This window comes from Ostrinia nubilalis, chromosome 19 (genome assembly GCF_963855985.1).
Source record: "Ostrinia nubilalis chromosome 19, ilOstNubi1.1, whole genome shotgun sequence".
Taxonomy (NCBI): domain Eukaryota; kingdom Metazoa; phylum Arthropoda; class Insecta; order Lepidoptera; family Crambidae; genus Ostrinia; species Ostrinia nubilalis.
This window is the reverse complement of record NC_087106.1, coordinates 1,030,677-1,049,675: the sequence shown is the minus strand read 5'-3', so window position 1 is coordinate 1,049,675 and position 18,999 is coordinate 1,030,677. Positions and strand designations below refer to the sequence as shown.

Below are 18,999 nucleotides of genomic sequence, written 5' to 3'. Positions count from 1 at the left end.
AAAGTAATTAATTAATTTCCATACTAATTTACTAATTAATTCCTATAAATCTTTAGACAATTAATAGGTTAAAAAGTTAGTTACTCATGTTTAAGCACGTACATTTTTGTATTTATTTGGTGTTGTGGCTACAAATACTGAAAGTTTGAAAGTTCATCCTACTAATATTATAAATGCGAAAGTTTGGATGTCTGATTGTCTGGATGTTTGTGACTCTTTCACGCAAAAACTACTGAACGGATGTCGATGAAACTTTACAGTATTATTGTTTATAACCCAGAATAACATATAGGCTATAATTTAGGACAATCTGTGACAAACGAAATTTCACGCGGGTGAAGCCGCGGGCAAAAGCTAGTACAATAATAAATTCGTAAGGGGTGAAAATTGTTCAACCCCTACGAAAACTCGACGTACGATCGTAGTGGAAATTCTTGAGGTAGGAATTTGCCCAGCAATGGACGTGAATTGGCTGAAACGTACGAAGTTTTTAAAAAGCGCTTTTTTTCTTTCGGAGGGTGATCGTATGGATACAGTTTTTGATTTGTTTGTCATGTTGGCATTAAATGAATGCATTGGTCTTCGCACCAAAGTTGCACTGCTGGGCTTTGTATGTTAGATACTCCTTGGTTTTTTCTCTACCAACTTTTCATTTTTTTAAGGTTTTAAACTTTTGTTTGTCACCTGTCATCCGCTTTGCAATGGAGGGAAGTCGAACCTTAATTTCGAACTCCTCCTATATTCTTTTGATTAATTTAGTTGCGGGTTCATTGGTTGTGTTTTTTATGGCGGTCAAGCTGTAGATCCTGGCTACACAGGAGTTGCAGTGGTGGGAACGAGAGGTGGGAATTGTCCCGTTTTTTCTTTCTTTTCATTTTGCATTTAAGACGAAACTGCCTGTTTCTTTTCATTTGTGATCCTGATTTAAAATAGGAATAAAATTATTCTAAACAAATTTATTTCGTGTTATACGAGTAGGTACATAGAGTGCACATTATCTCGCTATGACAATGTGATAGTAGGCAGTGCCTAGGTACAGTTAGCGTCAGATAGATCATCTCATCTAAAATAGAAAAATCTTTAAATGATTATTCATAAACATTTACGCAGTCAGAATAAGATTTTTTATGTCATCTGAAGAAATCAATATTGCAGCGCTGCTTTCAATCAATTTATTATGAACTGTTAAGTTGTTTATTCAAAATTTCATAGAGCGGTTGATAAACTCTATGCCTAATCGTATGAGAGCTGTGGTAGATGCCCATGGAGGCAACTCGCGTTATTAAATTAAACCTTTATTTGATAAAACATGTTTTTTTATTCAAAAATCAATTGCCTTTAACAAGGCGCATATCCGACTTGTTAGGCGTAGCTCCATGTCGTATGGTATTCTGAATTCAAATTTAAAGCAATACGATCGAAAAAGATGGTAAAATGTATCAGGTTTAAAACTGCATCAACAGTTTTTGTTCAATCTAGCAATCATATTTCGGTAGGGGCCATCGAAACCTAAACTCTAAGGTGGGCCAATAGATGTGTCCAAAAGTGTATTATAACGTTAACAAAATATAACGATTGCACCTAATATTAATACATATTTTTTACTGCTACTAATATTATTGTGTGTAATTTCGCACTACCAGCACATGAGTAAAGCTTTACTCATGTGCTACCAGTCTGTTTTACTGATATGTCGCGGCAATCGCTAGACTCCATAGATAATATTACAAACGGCGTTTTAGTGGAACTCGTCAAACATGATTGTAAACCCATTAATTATTTTTATATTTTGAAATTTAAATACACGATGTTATAAGCAAAGTTGATATTATGTTGTCGATTCAAAAGTCTTGTTTTATTGCGTTCTTCAATTCGAGTGGAACTGAGAGTACAAATACCGTCAAATGTTTGACAGAAAGTAAGTGGTCAACTTTTATATGGGAAAATGGAATTGTCGTTTTACTCTATCTTACTCGCAATTTTTCCTTATTTGCTCACCGTTTAGACCTACTCTGTACTACGACAAACATTTTAAAACCAAAATCAGCTCAATCGGCCTAGCCGTTCTCGAGTTTTAATCAGACTAACAAACAACAATTCATTTTTATTTATATAGATAGATAAGAACATCTATATTATCTAGCTGTCTCTTTCACTAAGTGCGTTACGTCATGTAGGTGTCTTTGTTTAAGAATATTCACTGCGTTTGTTTGAAAGAAACATTGAAATATTTTCATCATGACTCATGAAGAACTTTGATCAATATTTCAATGACAAAATGTCATGTAAGTAGGCAACTGACATTATATATACTGCTTTATTCTTTTCGTTTTGTTTAAAAGGAAAATAACTTGAAAACATGTCAGTCAAAGTAATAGGTACTCTAGGTACTACTTTAAATTATAATCGTACAACAATAAGTTTTCTCGAATAATTCATTATTGCGCCGATATATCTGTAGATGACTGTACCTACTTATCCATTTTTAACCATTCATTGTCATTAGGGCGATCACCGTTTTAGCGTATTTTTAACACAATGACATGTTACTTTAGATTTCCTCAGATTCTGGATGTTGTAAAACTTCAGATTTTTGTTTTTGTACCTACCATTATCACAGCTTTGGTGCCCGAATATTTGAAAACGCATATTTTGCGCATTTGCAATATAATTATGTAAGAAACAGAAAAACATTGAAAATTGACTAACGCAAAGTCATAAACATAAATAAAATGTATTTATATGAATATGTAGTAAGAATGGTCTACACTGTGCAATTCTACTGCCAAAAAGGAATTTTAAAAGTGGAATAAGTATTTTTAGATAGATAGCTAGATAGATATTTATTTGCTTGCCTTCTGTGATCACAATGCATACGCCTCCCTTCCAGCCATGGCTGAATACGCATTTTACGCATCTTCTGAACAAGTTGGCGGGTTGGTCAGCGCACAGTGTTCAGTTTCGCCTCTGGGTCGGACATTTACAGAGGCGAAATTGAACACTGCAGCAGTTGAGCATATCTTCATCATCATCATTTCAGCCATAGGACGGCCTCCCCCAATGATTTCTATAATGGCCGGTTAGTGGCGGCCTGCATCCAGCGCCTTCCCGCTACCTTTATGAGGTCGTCGGTCCACCTTGTGGATGGACGTCCTATGCTGTGTTTTCCGGTACGTGGCCTCCACTCCAGAACCTTGCTGCCCCATCAGCCGTCAGTTCTGCGTACTATATGCCCTGCCCATTGCCACTTCAGCTTGCTAATCTGTTGGGCTATGAAGATCTCCTCATTTCTGATTCGATCTCGTAAAGAAACATCTAGCATAGCCCTCTCCATAGCACGCTGTGCAATTTTGAGCATATCTTGACTAGAGATTATAGAGCACGCCCACATAAAACAATGTAATAAAACAACATTTATTTGTAATATTTACTGAACAAATCATTGACGAGCTTCACAACGGGCTTGTTGAGTATGCTGGCGACGTCTTTCGCGAACAGAAAGTCTAGATGGTTGAACTTTGGCCACGGACACGCGGTAATGGACTCCAGGGTGCCTGTGGCCTTCAGCTCTTCAGCAAGGCGCTTGATTTGCTGTAATTGATTCAAATATTAAATTGCCAATTAGTTAAAAACCAGTAGTAGATCAGGATCTGCCAGGCTATGATGCGCGCCATAGTAAATTCTTATCGACAATGTTAGACGACAAATGTATCGACTTATCGTCTAAAATTGATAAAATGCGTCTATAAGACTATATCGATGCGCGCATCTTAACCCTGCTGATGCTGGTCAGGTAATCAGACTAAGAATATCTGCTATTTCATACAAATAAAAAAGTGTCAATATGACTTTTGGATTGTACGATAGTGATTAAAAGATCAACTCATAACAGGGAAGCGGAGCAGATGATAAAAATTATAATAGTGTTTTTTTATTTGATTTCATGGTGACGTTGAATGTTTAATTAGTTTTTATGTCATCAATTCACTCATAATAATCATTAATTACTAGCGTTTGCCCGCGGCTTCTCCCGCGTAAAATTTCGTTTGTCACAGATCATCATAAATTATAGCCTATATGTTATTCTGGGCTATAAACAATAATACTGTAAAGTTTCATCAAAATCCGTTCAGTAGTTTTCCAAACATCCAAACTTTCGCATTTATAATAATAGTAGAATTTCAGATTACATATTTATAAATAACCTTGCCCATGATGATCTATGTATTTGTCCCTATTTTTAAATCGTTTAGGTGTACGAATGCTTGATTACACGAACATTAGCCCTTTTTGGAAATTAATGCCGTTGATTGCAATCCTAAACATGATAGGCAGATGTTTTATAGCTCAATAGGATAATCTTCTTTTTATATTTTCCTTAGGGATGCCCGTTATTTAGGGTCTTTCTTTTCTACGCCATGTTATTCGATCTTTTAGAACGGTCTGGTTTCTCAAATGGGCCTTGAGGCCTCTTGCGACATTTGACCCTAAGTTTGATATTAGGATGGGTCAAGTGTTACTAGTGCTAAAAATAAATATATTATTATTGTTCTTACAGATTTTTCAGTCAGTTGGTCATTTTCGCCATAGATCAATGTAACTGGTACGCGTACGTTCGTCAAGTTGTATGGTTTAACTCGGCCCTCAGCACCTGGCCTGCCGAGACCATCTTCCCACGATGTGAACACACCTGTCAAGCAAAAATATGTTTATGTAACATGTATTGTTGTATGAATTTGTGCAAGTCATAACCATATTTCGGTACCAGTGCCTGATTGATGCCAGTTTCTGAAGTCAGTCAGACTTTGGAAAGTTTTAAACTACTAAGGCCCGATTCGACACTAACATTCGACATTTTGACATTGACAGTTTCAGTATGGGAAATATGTCAAAACTAACGATTTATTCTAGTCTAAAAATAAAATTATTAAAAAACTGACGTGGCTGAACTAACTTGTTTGAGCAATTTTCCCAAAATGTTCTATTTGACGAAAAGAAGCGGGCTGCATTGTTGTTAAAAATAATATCATCATATCCTGAAACATAATAAACAAAATAATCAATCATCCATGGCGCCAGTCATCACTATCGTGTCGCCAATATTTTATGGCAATTGCACTATGTTGAATCATCTTCAAATTGATTCTAAACAATATTGAATTATCAATCGTCAGAGAAATGCTCGAAAATCATTATACAAAACATATTACAAATCCCTTAACATAAATACGGAGTACCAAAGTAGGTTATGCTGCCCGCTCGTTCGGTAGGCAATAGGTATACTTTACTTATTATGGGTCTTTAGCTATTAAATTTTATTTCTATGGTTGAGTGGTTAGTGTCTTGGCCAGATTTAATTCGGAAAGTCACCTCATCTTGTTACTGTCGCGGTAGCTCTTGCTCTCTTGACACCCAAAGTGGTCAAAAAGTTGCCAACACAACCTTTTTCTAATTGTAACAAAGACGTATTGCGAATTTTTTGACTACTTTGGGTGTCACGAACTATTTGACGCTAACTGTAAATATCATATTATAGCTACAATATAAAATGCAACACCAAAAAATAGGAGCTTTCTTTACCCAGCGTCGTTGCTCGTAGTCATCGCCGACCACTGCGTACGCCAGCTTCGTGCAGATGTCAGAAAGCGGCTGCAAATTGTTGCAGAACGACGAGGAAATGTACGTGAGCGTCTCCTGGCTTACTGCTATGCCGTTGTGACCCCTTTGCCTCAATATATTCTGGGGAAAGTAAATAATGTATTATTGTGTGTGGCTTGAAGTTCAGTGTTTCGGAATTTTCGGATAGATCCAGTTTATTTTGTAACCTATTATTGATACCGTTTGATAGAACTCATGAAGCACTATGAGGATCAGTTATCAGTTTGATATCTTGTATAGTTTAGAAATAATCAATTGAGATCACTTATCGTTTCCACCCTGTATACTCACTAACAAATCTATAGATTGCACAAAATTTATCAATGGCCGTATATTGTCGAGGTAGACCCCAGTCGCCAAGCCTACGAACGCAATGATCTTCTGGTTGTACTCCGGTCTCTGGGCCATCATGGTGAAGAACGTGGTGGTTCCCATGGAGTAGCCGATGTACAGGAGACGAGGTAGACCAGTAACGGAGAGAATCTTGTCGATGATGGCTGGAGCGTCATACTTGCCGTGCTCGTGGAAACTGAAAGTGGTCAATCTACATTAGATATATTGGCAGGAGTTACTTGTGTTGAACGATCGAAGGAAATACGGCAACTGTTGTCAATTTCTTCCTTTATGAAATTGATATTAATTGTGTTCTGTTCATTACCAGCAGAGCAAGAAGATAAGCCTCGAATTCCTTGAAGTCCGCGATAGAAGTTTTGCGTTAATGTTTCCAGCACCTTCTTTTATTATTATAGTCTTGAAATAGTGCTTGTTTCTTTATCTCGGTGTCAGGAGAAAGTAGCGAAAATAGATATCGATGTAGTACCTACTTATTATTATTCTGTGTCGATGGTTATAAGTCAAAGCACTTACCTACATAGTGCCCAGTCAGTCATTTTAATTTTGAAAACCTCAAAATTTTTCATCTAACGTTAAATGTATCGCATACAAAATTATATTTACCTAAAATCCCAAAAAGTCATGTCACTTTTGGATAGGTTTTGGTGTGCTGAATATACTGTGCCGCGAAGGTTGGCGAGCCAAACGTCATATCCCGCGTCGGCCAAGAAGTAACCTTTGAAGAGAAAGAGTTTCTTAGAAGATACATCGAATTTATAACCCAAATTATTATGCAAAGTGGGTAACTTTAATTAATTGTGATCGGTTATTTGTTCATAGTGGAAAAAGTTGTAGTTCCTGCTTAGGCAGAGGTGTAGTAGTAGTAGGTATACTGGACATTAACTCGCGAATCTGTTTCTTTGGGCTCCGGTGGACACCGTCGGGTTTTAGTGGGTAGGCCCTGCCTTTAGTGAGCAGGCGGGGAGAGTTCCACATAACCCACTGACCGTCCCCATGGACCAGTAGGTATGCGCAAAACAGGAGGAGTTTGATAAATTGTTATTTATTATCATCTCACAGGTTAATGTAATAGGTTTGTTGTCGACACGAAAAAAAGAAGTATGTAATATTTCCAGAAACTTGACTCACCAAGACTTTGTTCAGGTCCCAAGACGATAAAATTTCCACTGTATCCGAATAGTCCATGAAATAGAACCACAGCCCCTTTCCTTTTAGTATTCGTATTCCCTGATCGACCTGGCGACTTCTTTCCTCCCGGGATCCTGAAGATTTGCAAGATGTACCCATCTTCTGTTCTGGTCCGGTGCTTCTCTACCGGGTAGCCAGCTGCTGCTATTGATTGTGGCTAAAATAATGTCAAAATTTCGGGTTTTACAAGATTAAGAAGGGCTAGGATGCGCGCCATGACAAAATCTTATCGATGACTTTAGACGACAAACGTATGGACTTATCGCGTAAAATCGATAAAATGGCGAGATAGAGCCTTATCGCGGAGCGCATCCTAGGCCTGCGTATCCTAGGCCTACTGGTATAGACTTAGACCAGTGAATTGGGCGATCTCCTATCTTGAATTGGATGGTTTAGTTTCCAAATTGAAATATCACCTTGTGCACTAGTTCCCTGTTTTGTAAGGAGATTTTAAGTCTAAATACGAAAATAAACAAGATTCCACGCTTCGGAGAGAGTTCAGGCACTCGTTGGTTCTCCCTAAGAACAAAACACTTGTTCTCACTCACAATATTTAACTTAACTAAACATTAAAAACTTACCACCGACGCACTTGTATCCCTTATCGGCAGTTGGGCATAAACAACACACACCATAAATAAGTTTAAGGTTACTGGATTCATAATAAAATCGATAAAAAATTGTTAAATTCCATAAACAATTCAGCAGTGTTTTCTTGAAAGATTTTCTGTTAATCACCGGGTGTAAAAGTCCGTTTTGTGACTATTAAGTACCGTACTACGTTATGTAAGTTTGTGTTACTCTCCATAAATGTAGCGCGGAGATGGCAAATATCGCAATACAAGGTTATAAACAGAGTATAATGTTTAATTTTTATTTCACCGTTTTCGACAATAGCTAAGGCTTTGCGCAAACTGTCATGGTTTCTCTTTAAATAAAAAATATAGGGCTGATTTACAGTGAGTGATATGATTTGTTTAATTTAATATTTGGACAAATCGCAGACTTTAATCTATTCTTTTTCATCATCATCATTTCAGCCATAGGACGTCCACTGCTAAACATAGGCCTCCCCCAATGCTTTCCATGTTGATCGATTGGTAGCGGCCTGCGTCCAGCGCTTCCGTTACCTTTGTGATGTCGTCGGTCCGCCTTGTGGGTGGAAGACCCACGCTGCGTTTTCCGGCACGTTGCCTCCATTCCAGAACCTTGCTGCCCTATCGACCGTCAGTTCTGCGGACTATGTGCCCTGCCCATTGCCACTTCAGCTTGCTAATCCGTTGGGCTATGTCAGCAGGGTGTCCACATTCTGGAAAGTCAGGGAAAGTCAGGGAAAAGTCAGGGAAGCTCATAGCAGTCAGGGAAAGTCAGTGAAATAGAGGGGTCACCTGGAAAGTCAGGGAAACATTGAGATTTTGTCTACCAAAACACTGTTTGTCTCCCGAAATTTCCCAGTGATTGTAAAATGAGGGATTTAATTAATTTATGCTCTAGAAAGACCTTTGATCTTGAATATCAAAGCATTTTTTTTTTCAGGTTTGGAGTGATCTACATTATGACTTTGTTTTTAGTCATAATTATATTACTCCTTTTTAGTTTTTTATCTAATGAAGTGGATTGATCTAAATTATGACATAATTTTGTTTATAATTAGATTACTTTCATATAGTTTTTTTTTCAGGATTAGAGTGATCTATGTTATGATTTTTTTTGTCATAACTAGATTACTCCTTTTTGTTTTATTAGTTGTACTTTTTTGTTTCAGTAAAATGATATATTTTCTATTGTCGATGTGAAAGTGCAACTTATAACTTATGTTTATTTATATTTTTTTTATACTTATTTATTGATTTGATTATTGAGTGCAGACTAGTGAGCAGTTCACTGTGAGTGCTATTAATACAGGGTGGAAACGATAAGTGATCTCATTCGATTATTTCTAAACTACACAAGATATCGAAAAACTGCTTACTGATCTTAAAAGTGCTTCACGAGCTCTTTCAAACGATATCAGTAATAGGTTACAGAATTAACTGGATCTATCCGAAAAGTCAACGTGTCCCAAAATTCAAGGATAAGCTGGCGCCGCAGGATGGACGTAGTCATGACTACTTTAGGAAAAATAAGAAAAAAAATCTATCTCAATTATTTTTTAAGTTACACAATAAATTACGAAATTCTTCGAATATTGACACCCCTTATGATATTTTACATTACCACGACCACCATTTTTCAAATATTTCTGTTTTTTTGTTTGTATCGGCAACTTAAGTAGTGTTGCTGTCCACCCCAACTCTTAAAACCCCCAGAATCCTTGCAGTTTTTACACAAAAGTTAATCAAAATATTTTATTTCCTTTAAATTTTGAACGATTTTTACTTTCACTCCACTTTTACTTATCGTTTTGTAAAAAAAAGTATGAACACTACTGCGGCAAGTTTTTTATAAAGTTGAAGCAACTATCCAAGATTCCAAAATGGTATAATACTCTAAGAAGTCTAGTCGCAAAAAAGATATGCATACAAGCACTTCGCTTGTTAGTTAGTATGGGATAAATCTTGCAACTGAATTTAAAACCAGTTCTCCTCAACTGATTGAGCTGAAATTTGGTATACTTATGTAAGTACGATGAAAATGTAATATTATGGTACCATTGAGCTGAAACTGGAGGTGGCCACAGGAACTTCTAAACGAAACGGCGGAATTGCATCTAGTTTGGGTTCGTTGGATTTGTCTTTTAGAGCACTTTAGTGCTAGATAATGTCCAGGGTCCTGATGATGAAGTCAATTATAATTTTCAAACGAAGTCAAGCTTGTTTTTAAAAAAGTTTTTTTTTATTACAACTTTATTTTAAACTTTTTAGTTGTTTCTCAATCTCATGGCCTAAGTGCTCGGGAAGACAAATCCAACGAACCCAAACTCGATCGATAAGCTTCCTCCGTTTCGTTTAGGACTTCCTATGGCCAGCTCCTGCCACCTCTTGACTTCATCATCAGGACCCTGGACATCATCTAGCACTAAAGTGCTCGAAAAGACAAGTCCAACGAACCCAAACTAGATGCAATTCCGCCGTTTCCTTAAGAGTTCCTATCTCAATGTCTCTCTGACTCTGACTCCATCCAGCTCAATGGTACCATAATATTGCATTGTCATCGTACTTACACAAGTATACCAAATTTCAGCTCAATTGATTAAGGAGAACTGGTTTTAAATTCAGTTGTAAGATTTATCCCATACTAACTTACAAGCGAAGTGCTTGTAAAAATGGTATGCATATCTTTTTTGCGACTAGGTTTCTTAGAGTACCATTTTGGAATCTTGGATAGTTGCGTCAACTTTAAAAAAACTTGCCGCAGTAGTGTTCATACTTTTTTTTTACAAAACGATGAGTCAAAGTGGAGTGAAAGTAAAAATCGTTCAAAATTTTAAGGAAATAAAATATTTTGATTAACTTTTGTGTAAAAACTGCAAGGATTCTGGGGGTTTTAAGAGTTGGGGTGAACAGCAGCACTACTTAAGGCGATAGGTGAGGCAAAACTGCAAAATAGGCCTCTCTTTGAATCCCTACTCCTCCTAAATGGATGATCCAAACAAGAAAAAAAAATATGTGTGAGATGTATAATATCTTAAACTAAAAAATTGTTGTTCGTTTTTTTTGTTACAACTATTAGTTTTGACAGAAAAAAATCTTAACTTTCTTCTGATTTCACCAATAAAATTTCCTACTACTCCTAAACGGCTGAAGCGATTTTAATGATTCTTTCACCAAATGATAGAAAATGTTATGGTCTAAAAAACTGTTGTTCATTTTTTCTAAAAAATCTTGTATTACGTGTCATACATTCAAAATACCCTGTAATTTCCACACGCGGGCCGCTCGAATGCGGGAGCTCAGTCTTTCACTAGCGTTCGCACGGGGAGGCTGTGTCGCATGTCGGCCCGCTCCGCTCCTTTGTTTTTCTATAAAGAATTTATAGCGCAGATGGTACACTCGGTACTCAAAGTAGTTCGGCGGCTAAATTAGTGATCTGAGTACGTCATTTTAAATAAGTATAGGCATTATAATTTTTTTTAAATAATTTAAACAAGATGCTAATTATCTATTTTTCTAGATTTATTTGTCTATTTATTCTAGATTTATATAAACTTCGAGACGAGATTTTTTTTCTTATGTAGGTATTAGTAGGTAATAATAATAAAACAACGCACTTAGGTAAAGGAAATCACAAGACAACAAAAAATACCTACAAAGGATTATTTAAATTCTGTAATTAGCAAAAACGTATTTTATCAATTTCTTGGAAACAATCACATCACTTTTGTGCATTTTGCGTTTCTATTGGTAAATTTTACAAGGTACCCCGTTGGTCCATTGGTTTTGTAGGTATGAGTTTTTTTATATCATTGTTCCCCACAAAAAAACTTGGAATTCTTCCTAGGGAATTTTCGATTCATCTAGCTCAATCGTCTCGTCGCGAATAAAGGTTAGGTAAATTAAATTGATACCACCTATTTCGATCCCTGATAATAATATAAAATATACAGGAGTTTGGTAGAACGTTAGACAAACTTCGTAAGTAAGGTCATTTTGAATACAAGTTCCCTAAATGAGCTACTTTTTTTTATTGATATTTATAATTTATTATTTTCCGAAATTTGACCTAAAACTGTTTCTTTTTTTTCTCGCGTGTTTTCAACCGATTTTTTTATTTGGTATGAACATCCAATATTATATCTTTAGTCTAATAAAAACATTTTATATCCAGATAATGATTGGATAGCTAATTACGAGCCGCCAAAGTCAGTCATCTTTTCTGATATACTGCTTTTCATTGCTTTTTTATGTGATTTATTTCAAAATCAAATCAAAAATAATAACCGCATAGAAAAAAAAGGATTTTTTTGTATGCGGCTTGATCTTTCAGCTGCCGTGATCACAAGCAAACTGGCAGCTGGCGGAATCGTCCGTTCGGGTGGGCTTAAATATTTTAAACTACCCTCATATTATTGTCATTGTTACACTATAATGGCGTTACCTCGACACACAGTATTCGCATTCGTACTTGACATGTAACTCATATAAAAATGTCGCTCAATCCGTGTTTATCTATTTTAGTTGAAATAGAACGCTAAACGAAAATCTTATATTTCATCATAACTAATCAGGATTATAATAGCCAAATGTATGTATCAAAAAATCTCTCGATTTTACCAAAAAATAATAACACAGAAAGTAAAGTCAAAAACTGTATTCAAGATTAAAAAATATTTTATTCAATGTTGACCAATATTTTGTATACCTGCACAGACAGACATTTACATTTAGGTAGGTACTCGTACACACAATTAAAAACTGTTTAGAACCTCACTTAGACACACGAATATCGACAGCCTAACTTTCAAACTGCTTATGTCCCTTTGAGCAAACTTTACAGGAGGAAATAATTGTTTATTTTTCATAGTTATGGTACTAATTGAAGTATAATGATGTACTAATTGGCGACCACGAGCCGGAAGACGTAGCGTGGGCAGGCCTCCCACTAGGTGGACCGACGATCTGGTGAAGGTCGCGGGAGGTGCCTGGATGCGAGCGGCGCAGGACCGGTCTTTGTGAAAATCCTTGGGGGAGGCCTTTGTCTGGCAGTGGACGTCTTTTGGCTGAAACGAACGAACGATGTACTAATTGAAATATAATCATTATATTTCAATAATTTAATTTTGTTTTAGTTTGAAAATTATGCTGACGAGAATTATTATTATTCTGTATAATATGTTTTTTTTTAATTCTGTTTTGAAACACAAAATAAGCATCGCAATGTTTTTCGATCTGCATAAATTAAAATCGAGTCAACATTCCCGTAGGCAGTTATGTTAGAATTGGCAGCGCTTTGCATCTGTATTCTGAGCGCTCTTTGATATCGGGCAGAAGCGCGGGCGCGCGGCGGGAGGCGCGTTGTCTCGCTCTAATGCTCAAGGTCGTTCGGCCATGTAATCGCCTTAAGTTGCCGATATAAACAGAAAACCAGGAATAATTGAAAAATTGTGGTCGTGGTAATGTAAAATATCATAAGGGGTGTCAATTTTCGTTGAATTTCATAATTTATTGTGTAAAAAAAATAATTGAGATAGATTTTTTTCCTTATTTTTCCTAAAGTAGTCATGACTATGTCGATCCTGTGGCGTCGGCTTATCCTTGAATTTTGGGACACGTTGTATACATAGTTGGTCAGGGAATTTTGAAAAAATTGTCAGGGAAAGTCAGGGAAAAGTCAGGGAATTTTTTCGAACATTTGCAGTGGACACCCTGGTCAGTGACTTTAGTTCGTTTACGGATCTCCTCATTTCTGATTCGATCTCGTAAAGAACTGTGCTGTGCAACTTTGAGCTTCTGTACGAGTATAAGGCCTATAGTGAGTGGCCACGTTTCCCATCTATTCTTCAGTGTCAGTCAATTCATATACGCTAGGTGTCTTTTCTTATTATGTGCCAAACACACTAAATTAATTATAATACACATTATGAGATGCTGCAAGTAATACTTAAGTGTTTTTCTAATGGCTACTTTTGCATACGTTTGCGATGCACCTAAAAGGGACAAAGCTTAATAACAAATAATCCAAATGACTAACCAAAATGGTTCAGTTACTACGAAAAGCTTCTAATTAAAAGGCAATCAATTGTAATTTGGCATTGCATAACGGCATAAGATGACTAGAATACCTAATCCCCTGCAAGTAAATGATGCAGGAACGTCTTACGTCCTTATCAACTCATGTTAATTAAATATCTTATTCCTTAGTACTTCGATTCAATTAAGTCAAAGTGATGGTTTGAGATTGATTGAAAAAAAAATGCACAAAAACGGTATTTTAATTATTCGATCTGAGATTGTCATTCCTGATGATGATTTCAATATTGTCGTCAGACATTTACGCTTAAAAGGAGCTTTACTTGATATTACAATAAATTAGAACTCAAAATTTGCCTCTAACAATCGTATACAATGTACGGTCATTTTGTAAATTCCTATTATTTACAATTTTAAATCATGTAAACCATTATTAAAATGGGGTATATTTTAATGACACCAAAATAATAGGTACTAAGAGAGCAATGGTCATCATATCTGTAGGTGGTATTTAGGATTTATTTAATAAAAATTACTGTACACTTCCGGCTATTTATATTGTCATTAAACTCACGTTTATTTTTACATAAAACATGTAGTTTTATGAGTAATCAAAGGATCATGCTCAGAGTAAAATCGATTAAAAAACTGTAAGGTCAGTTGGATAGGTATTTTCGTATTATGATACTGAAAAATACTTAAATACACGCGTTCATCAAATCACATACGGCGGAGACGCATGCTAAACGAACGTACGGGCGTAACTCATGGACAGATCTTTGTTCACCGAAAATGCTTTAACACCAAAGTGCCGTATGTTTGTCATACAACTAAGTAAAACATATTAACTTTTAATGAAATTCTTTCAGAAAGAAACAAAACATGTCCTCTAAAGTCAGGAAGTATTTATGTACAGTCTGTTTCTTTCAAACTATGTTTGTAATTATTAAAGTAATCTGTGCTATTATTTGAAATGAAACTATTTTGAGTAGTGCATAATAAATACATTAACGTTTTGGTTTTCATTGACGTACTTTGGTCAAAAATAAGAGAGAGACCTAAGTAATTAATATACTTCATAATTTACAGTACACATAGCCCTCAATTACAGGAAAAACAACAAATTGTAGCGGCACCATCCGCACCATTCAGGTGGTTATACCCTTTTAGATAGATAGATAGTCATTTATTGTCAAAACTGTGCATACATTGTTGTTACATGGATGTTAAATAACACAGGAACCGACAGTTTGCCCATTTCGGACGTACAATATAGGTAGGTAAAGAGAATAATATAATTTACAATGTTACTTAAGTGGGTTGTCCATATTCTAGAATTTCAACAATAATTAAAATATTCTTCTAAACTATAAAAACATTTCATTATTAGCCAATCTTTAAGAGTTCTTTTAAATTGCGGACCTTCTAAAGCCTTGATAATTTAGGCAACTTATTGAAAATCTTAATTCCCATTATAAAAGTACTCTTGTCATGGATGTAACTCGATGATTTTTCTATACAAATGTCATACATGTATTGTGACCGTAAATTATTTCTAGTGTCACTTTTTTTATAAAAATACTGTGCATGTCCTTTTACAAATAAACAAATTTCTAATATGTATATACCCGTCAATGTCAAATATTTACATTCCTTAAATACTACCCGTAATGTGTCATATGGACCAATATTATAAATTATTCGTAAACACTTTTTTTGCAAGATAAATGTAGACTGAACATTTACAGAATTGCCCCAGAATATTATTCCGTATGTCAGTAGTGGATAGACGTATCCATAATATGCATTCTTTGAAATTTCTATTGAGGTCACCTTTATAAGTATCGATATGGCATAACAGCTACTAGATATTCGTCTATTTATATTGTCAATGTGAGATTTCCAATTCAAATGGGAATTTATGGTAATACCTAAAAATTTGATATCAGATACCTGCTCAATTTTAGTCGCGTTAATAACAATGTTCAAATCTAGTGGGACCTTCTTATAGTTTCTGAATTCCAGCAATTTCGTTTTAGCCAAGTTTACTTTTAGGTTTATACCTGCTAACCATTCGGTTACTCGGTTAAGTGTACTATAAATTGTATCAGTGAAACTCTCATCATTTTGTTTTTCCTTGGATAAGAATATAGTAGCATCATCCGCGAACATAACGCATAGGTGATTTACTATTTGTGGAAATTCATTGACATAAATCAAGAACAAAAGTGGCCCTAAAATGCTACCTTGCGGTACACCCAGGGCAATAGTTTTCCAATTAGACTGTATTCGTAACATTGTTTTTGTCGTTGAGTCATATGTGTCTAGAATTGTTGCTTGTTCTCTGTTTGTTAAATACGATTGCATATGTTTGAGAGCAATTCCACGAATTCCTATGTGCTCTAATTGCTTTAGTAGGACCTTATGAACGACACAGTCAAAAGCTTTTGACAAATCTAGAAAAAGTCCAACACAAGTATTTTTCTTATCTATATCTACCCACATTTGTTTGTTTTAATTTCTCTGTACCGTAACTCTACCGCAGAATTGCTAAAATCAAGTGGCAGTGGGCGGGGCACATGGCTCGTAGCCGTCGGGACAGAAGACGTAGTGTGGGCAGGCCTCCCACTAGGTGGACCGACGATCTAGCGAAATTCTCGGGAAGCACCTGGGTGCAGGCAGCGCAAGACCGATCGTTATGGAAAACCTTGGGGGAGGCCTTTATCCAGCAGTAGACGTCATTTGGCTAAAACGAACGACTCGTAACTCTTAACATACCATGGTTTAAAATGTCGGCCGTTTGGTGTAGTGGTTCAGAACGGACTACTATGCCGAGAGGTCCCGGGTTCGATTCCCGGCCGGGCAGAAATTGTAATGATGAATTTTAATTTCTGTGACGGGTCTGGGTGTGACTATGTATAATATTTATGTATTAAAAAAAATGTATATAAGTAGTATATCCGTTAAGCTAGCACCCATAACACAAGCATTAAGTTGCTTACTTTGAGGCTAGCTGGCGCTGTGTGAAATTGTCCAAAAAAAAAAAAAATACATCTCCATTGTTGCAGGCGGCTGTGAAAGATACAGCGATGTCCCCAACAGCCCCCACCGGCGAGACGGAGCGCACAGAACTCCTCGGCTCGCTCACCACGCTGCAGCAGCAGAGAACCAGCGCCAGGGTCATCAAGAAGCTGCGCCTGGACCCGCCTGCTGATAAGGACAAGAAGAGCAAGCGACCTGACGGACAGCCGGATGGTGAGTGTGCAACCTTCAGTTTGTCAGCCGTGGTCAATAAGGATCATCATCATTTCAGCCACAGGACGTCCAATGCACAACACAGACCTCCCCCAATGATTTCCGCATCGCTCGGTAGCGGCCTGCATCCAGCAGCAATCAGGTTACTGGGCTCATATTCAGATAGAGCCTGATCAGCCGGGCTAGGATGCACGCCGCGATAAAATCTTATCGATGATTTTAAACGACAAATGTATGGGCTAAATGGGCTTATCGCGTAAAATCGATAAAATGGCACGATAAACGCTTATCGCGGCTCGCATCCTAGGCCTACAGGCCTGTAATTTTCATCTATTAAACGTTATGCTGTCTGAAAACGTTTCTTCTCAGCACTGGTCCGCATAAATGCCCTGAAGCAAGGGTTCATATAAGGGTAAATAATTTTTAAAAGTTATTTCACGATCATCATTTCAGACATAGGACGTCAAATGCTGAACATAGGCTTCCCCCAATGATTTTCATAATGACCGGTTGGTAGCGGCCTGCTTCCAGCGCCTTCCTGCTACCTTTATAAATTCATCTCACGTCATTAAAAACAAAATGCTATTGTGAAATATTTCAGAACAAATCTTCGTCTGGCTTCCTATATCGACTTATAAATTCATATTCCACGTTTCAGATCTCACAGAATGCGACACCCCAAACAAGATGGACGACAAAGACCCCCTAAAGTTTCCCACCGTCAAGCAACGCATGCCCAAAGCGCTCTGGTCTACTGACGAGAAGAATCTGTTCTTCGAGGCTCTGAACGAGTACGGCAAAGACTTTGACGCCGTCACAGCATACATCTGCGCCAAGATGAAGAAGAAGGGCATGCCAGATGTCAATCTCAAGACTAAGACGCAAGTCAGCCACTTCTACTACAGGACCTGGCATAAGCTGTCGAAGCACGTGCATTTTGATGAGAGTGAGTATTTCTGTGGGCGTAGTGTAAGTTTACTTCACGTATTCACTATCGAGTGCGTTAAAATATCTATAAAGATTTTAGTTCTTGAAAATATCCGCTAGGGGCGCTGTACAATCCGTCATACATTTAATGTCATTTTTTTACGCAGTCGACATCGAATACTTTTGTTGTAAACTTAGACTAAAAAGCACCCTGTTTTTTTTTTGCTATTTTCTCTCCAACTCGCGTGCACTTTAATGAAAGTATTTGTTTACACGAGTAGAGCAAAAGGCTGGTATTTGACCGCAATCACACCTGATGTTAAGTGAGATGCACTTCGGGTGGTACATACCTTTTTATAATGGTTTTTAAGGTGCAATAAGCAGGCAGCAGAAAGCACTTTTACTATTTACCCGCCTGCGCCAGAAGGAGGGTTATGTTTTTTCGACGTAGTAAGACGGATTATTAATAAACTAAAATGGCAGTGGGCAAGACGCCGACGTTTTTTAATTAAATGAAATTGCCCTAGGCGTTAAACAACCTTTATCTATTACCTAGAAACAAAACAATCTAATGCATAATTCAATCCTGCAGCCATCTATATCCGTAATTTAAGTATTATATCAGCCTTGAGGTAAACTTCCGTGGTTTCGCCACTAATATTTAACTGGCGCATGATACTAAGCACTATGATAACTAGTGTAAAATAATGATCACCTTTCCGATCCATAGGTCGCTGGTTCAAATCCGGCTCGAAGGAACTTGTTAAAATTCGCACTTCTGGCTGATCTAGTTTGCACTTAGCACTAATACTATAGGTGTGTAAATAAAACCACCGTAGTACTTGGGCTATTGAACTATATTGATCTATAGATTGATCTACATACATAATACACGGCTTAGACCTTATAGGAACAGTAAAATACTTTAATACCGCGTTCTAAAGTACTACAACGCCATCTATTGAGAATCTTAATAACTACATTACAA

At 36.8% G+C, this 18,999-nt stretch overlaps 2 protein-coding genes across 2 annotated transcripts in view; one reads left to right on the top strand and one right to left on the bottom strand.

Annotated features, from left to right (window-relative positions):
* Positions 1-18,999, top strand: part of LOC135081363 (protein cramped-like) — a 49,309-nt gene that overhangs the window by 26,361 nt on the left and 3,949 nt on the right. Inside the window, exons 3-4 of the mRNA XM_063976083.1 lie at positions 16,898-17,084; positions 17,743-18,030. Coding sequence (XP_063832153.1) covers positions 16,898-17,084; positions 17,743-18,030 — 475 coding nt within the window. The remainder of the gene's footprint in view (positions 1-16,897; positions 17,085-17,742; positions 18,031-18,999) is intronic.
* On the bottom strand, positions 3,415-7,851 carry LOC135081333 (lipase 3-like). The gene is made up of 8 exons (XM_063976051.1): positions 7,782-7,851; positions 7,141-7,357; positions 6,616-6,727; positions 5,950-6,187; positions 5,581-5,739; positions 4,955-5,036; positions 4,557-4,690; positions 3,415-3,591 (listed from the first exon to the last, which is right to left on the bottom strand). The coding sequence occupies exons 1-8, from the start codon at positions 7,833-7,835 to the stop codon at positions 3,415-3,417; spliced, it is 1,173 nt and encodes a 390-aa protein (XP_063832121.1). The 5' UTR covers positions 7,836-7,851.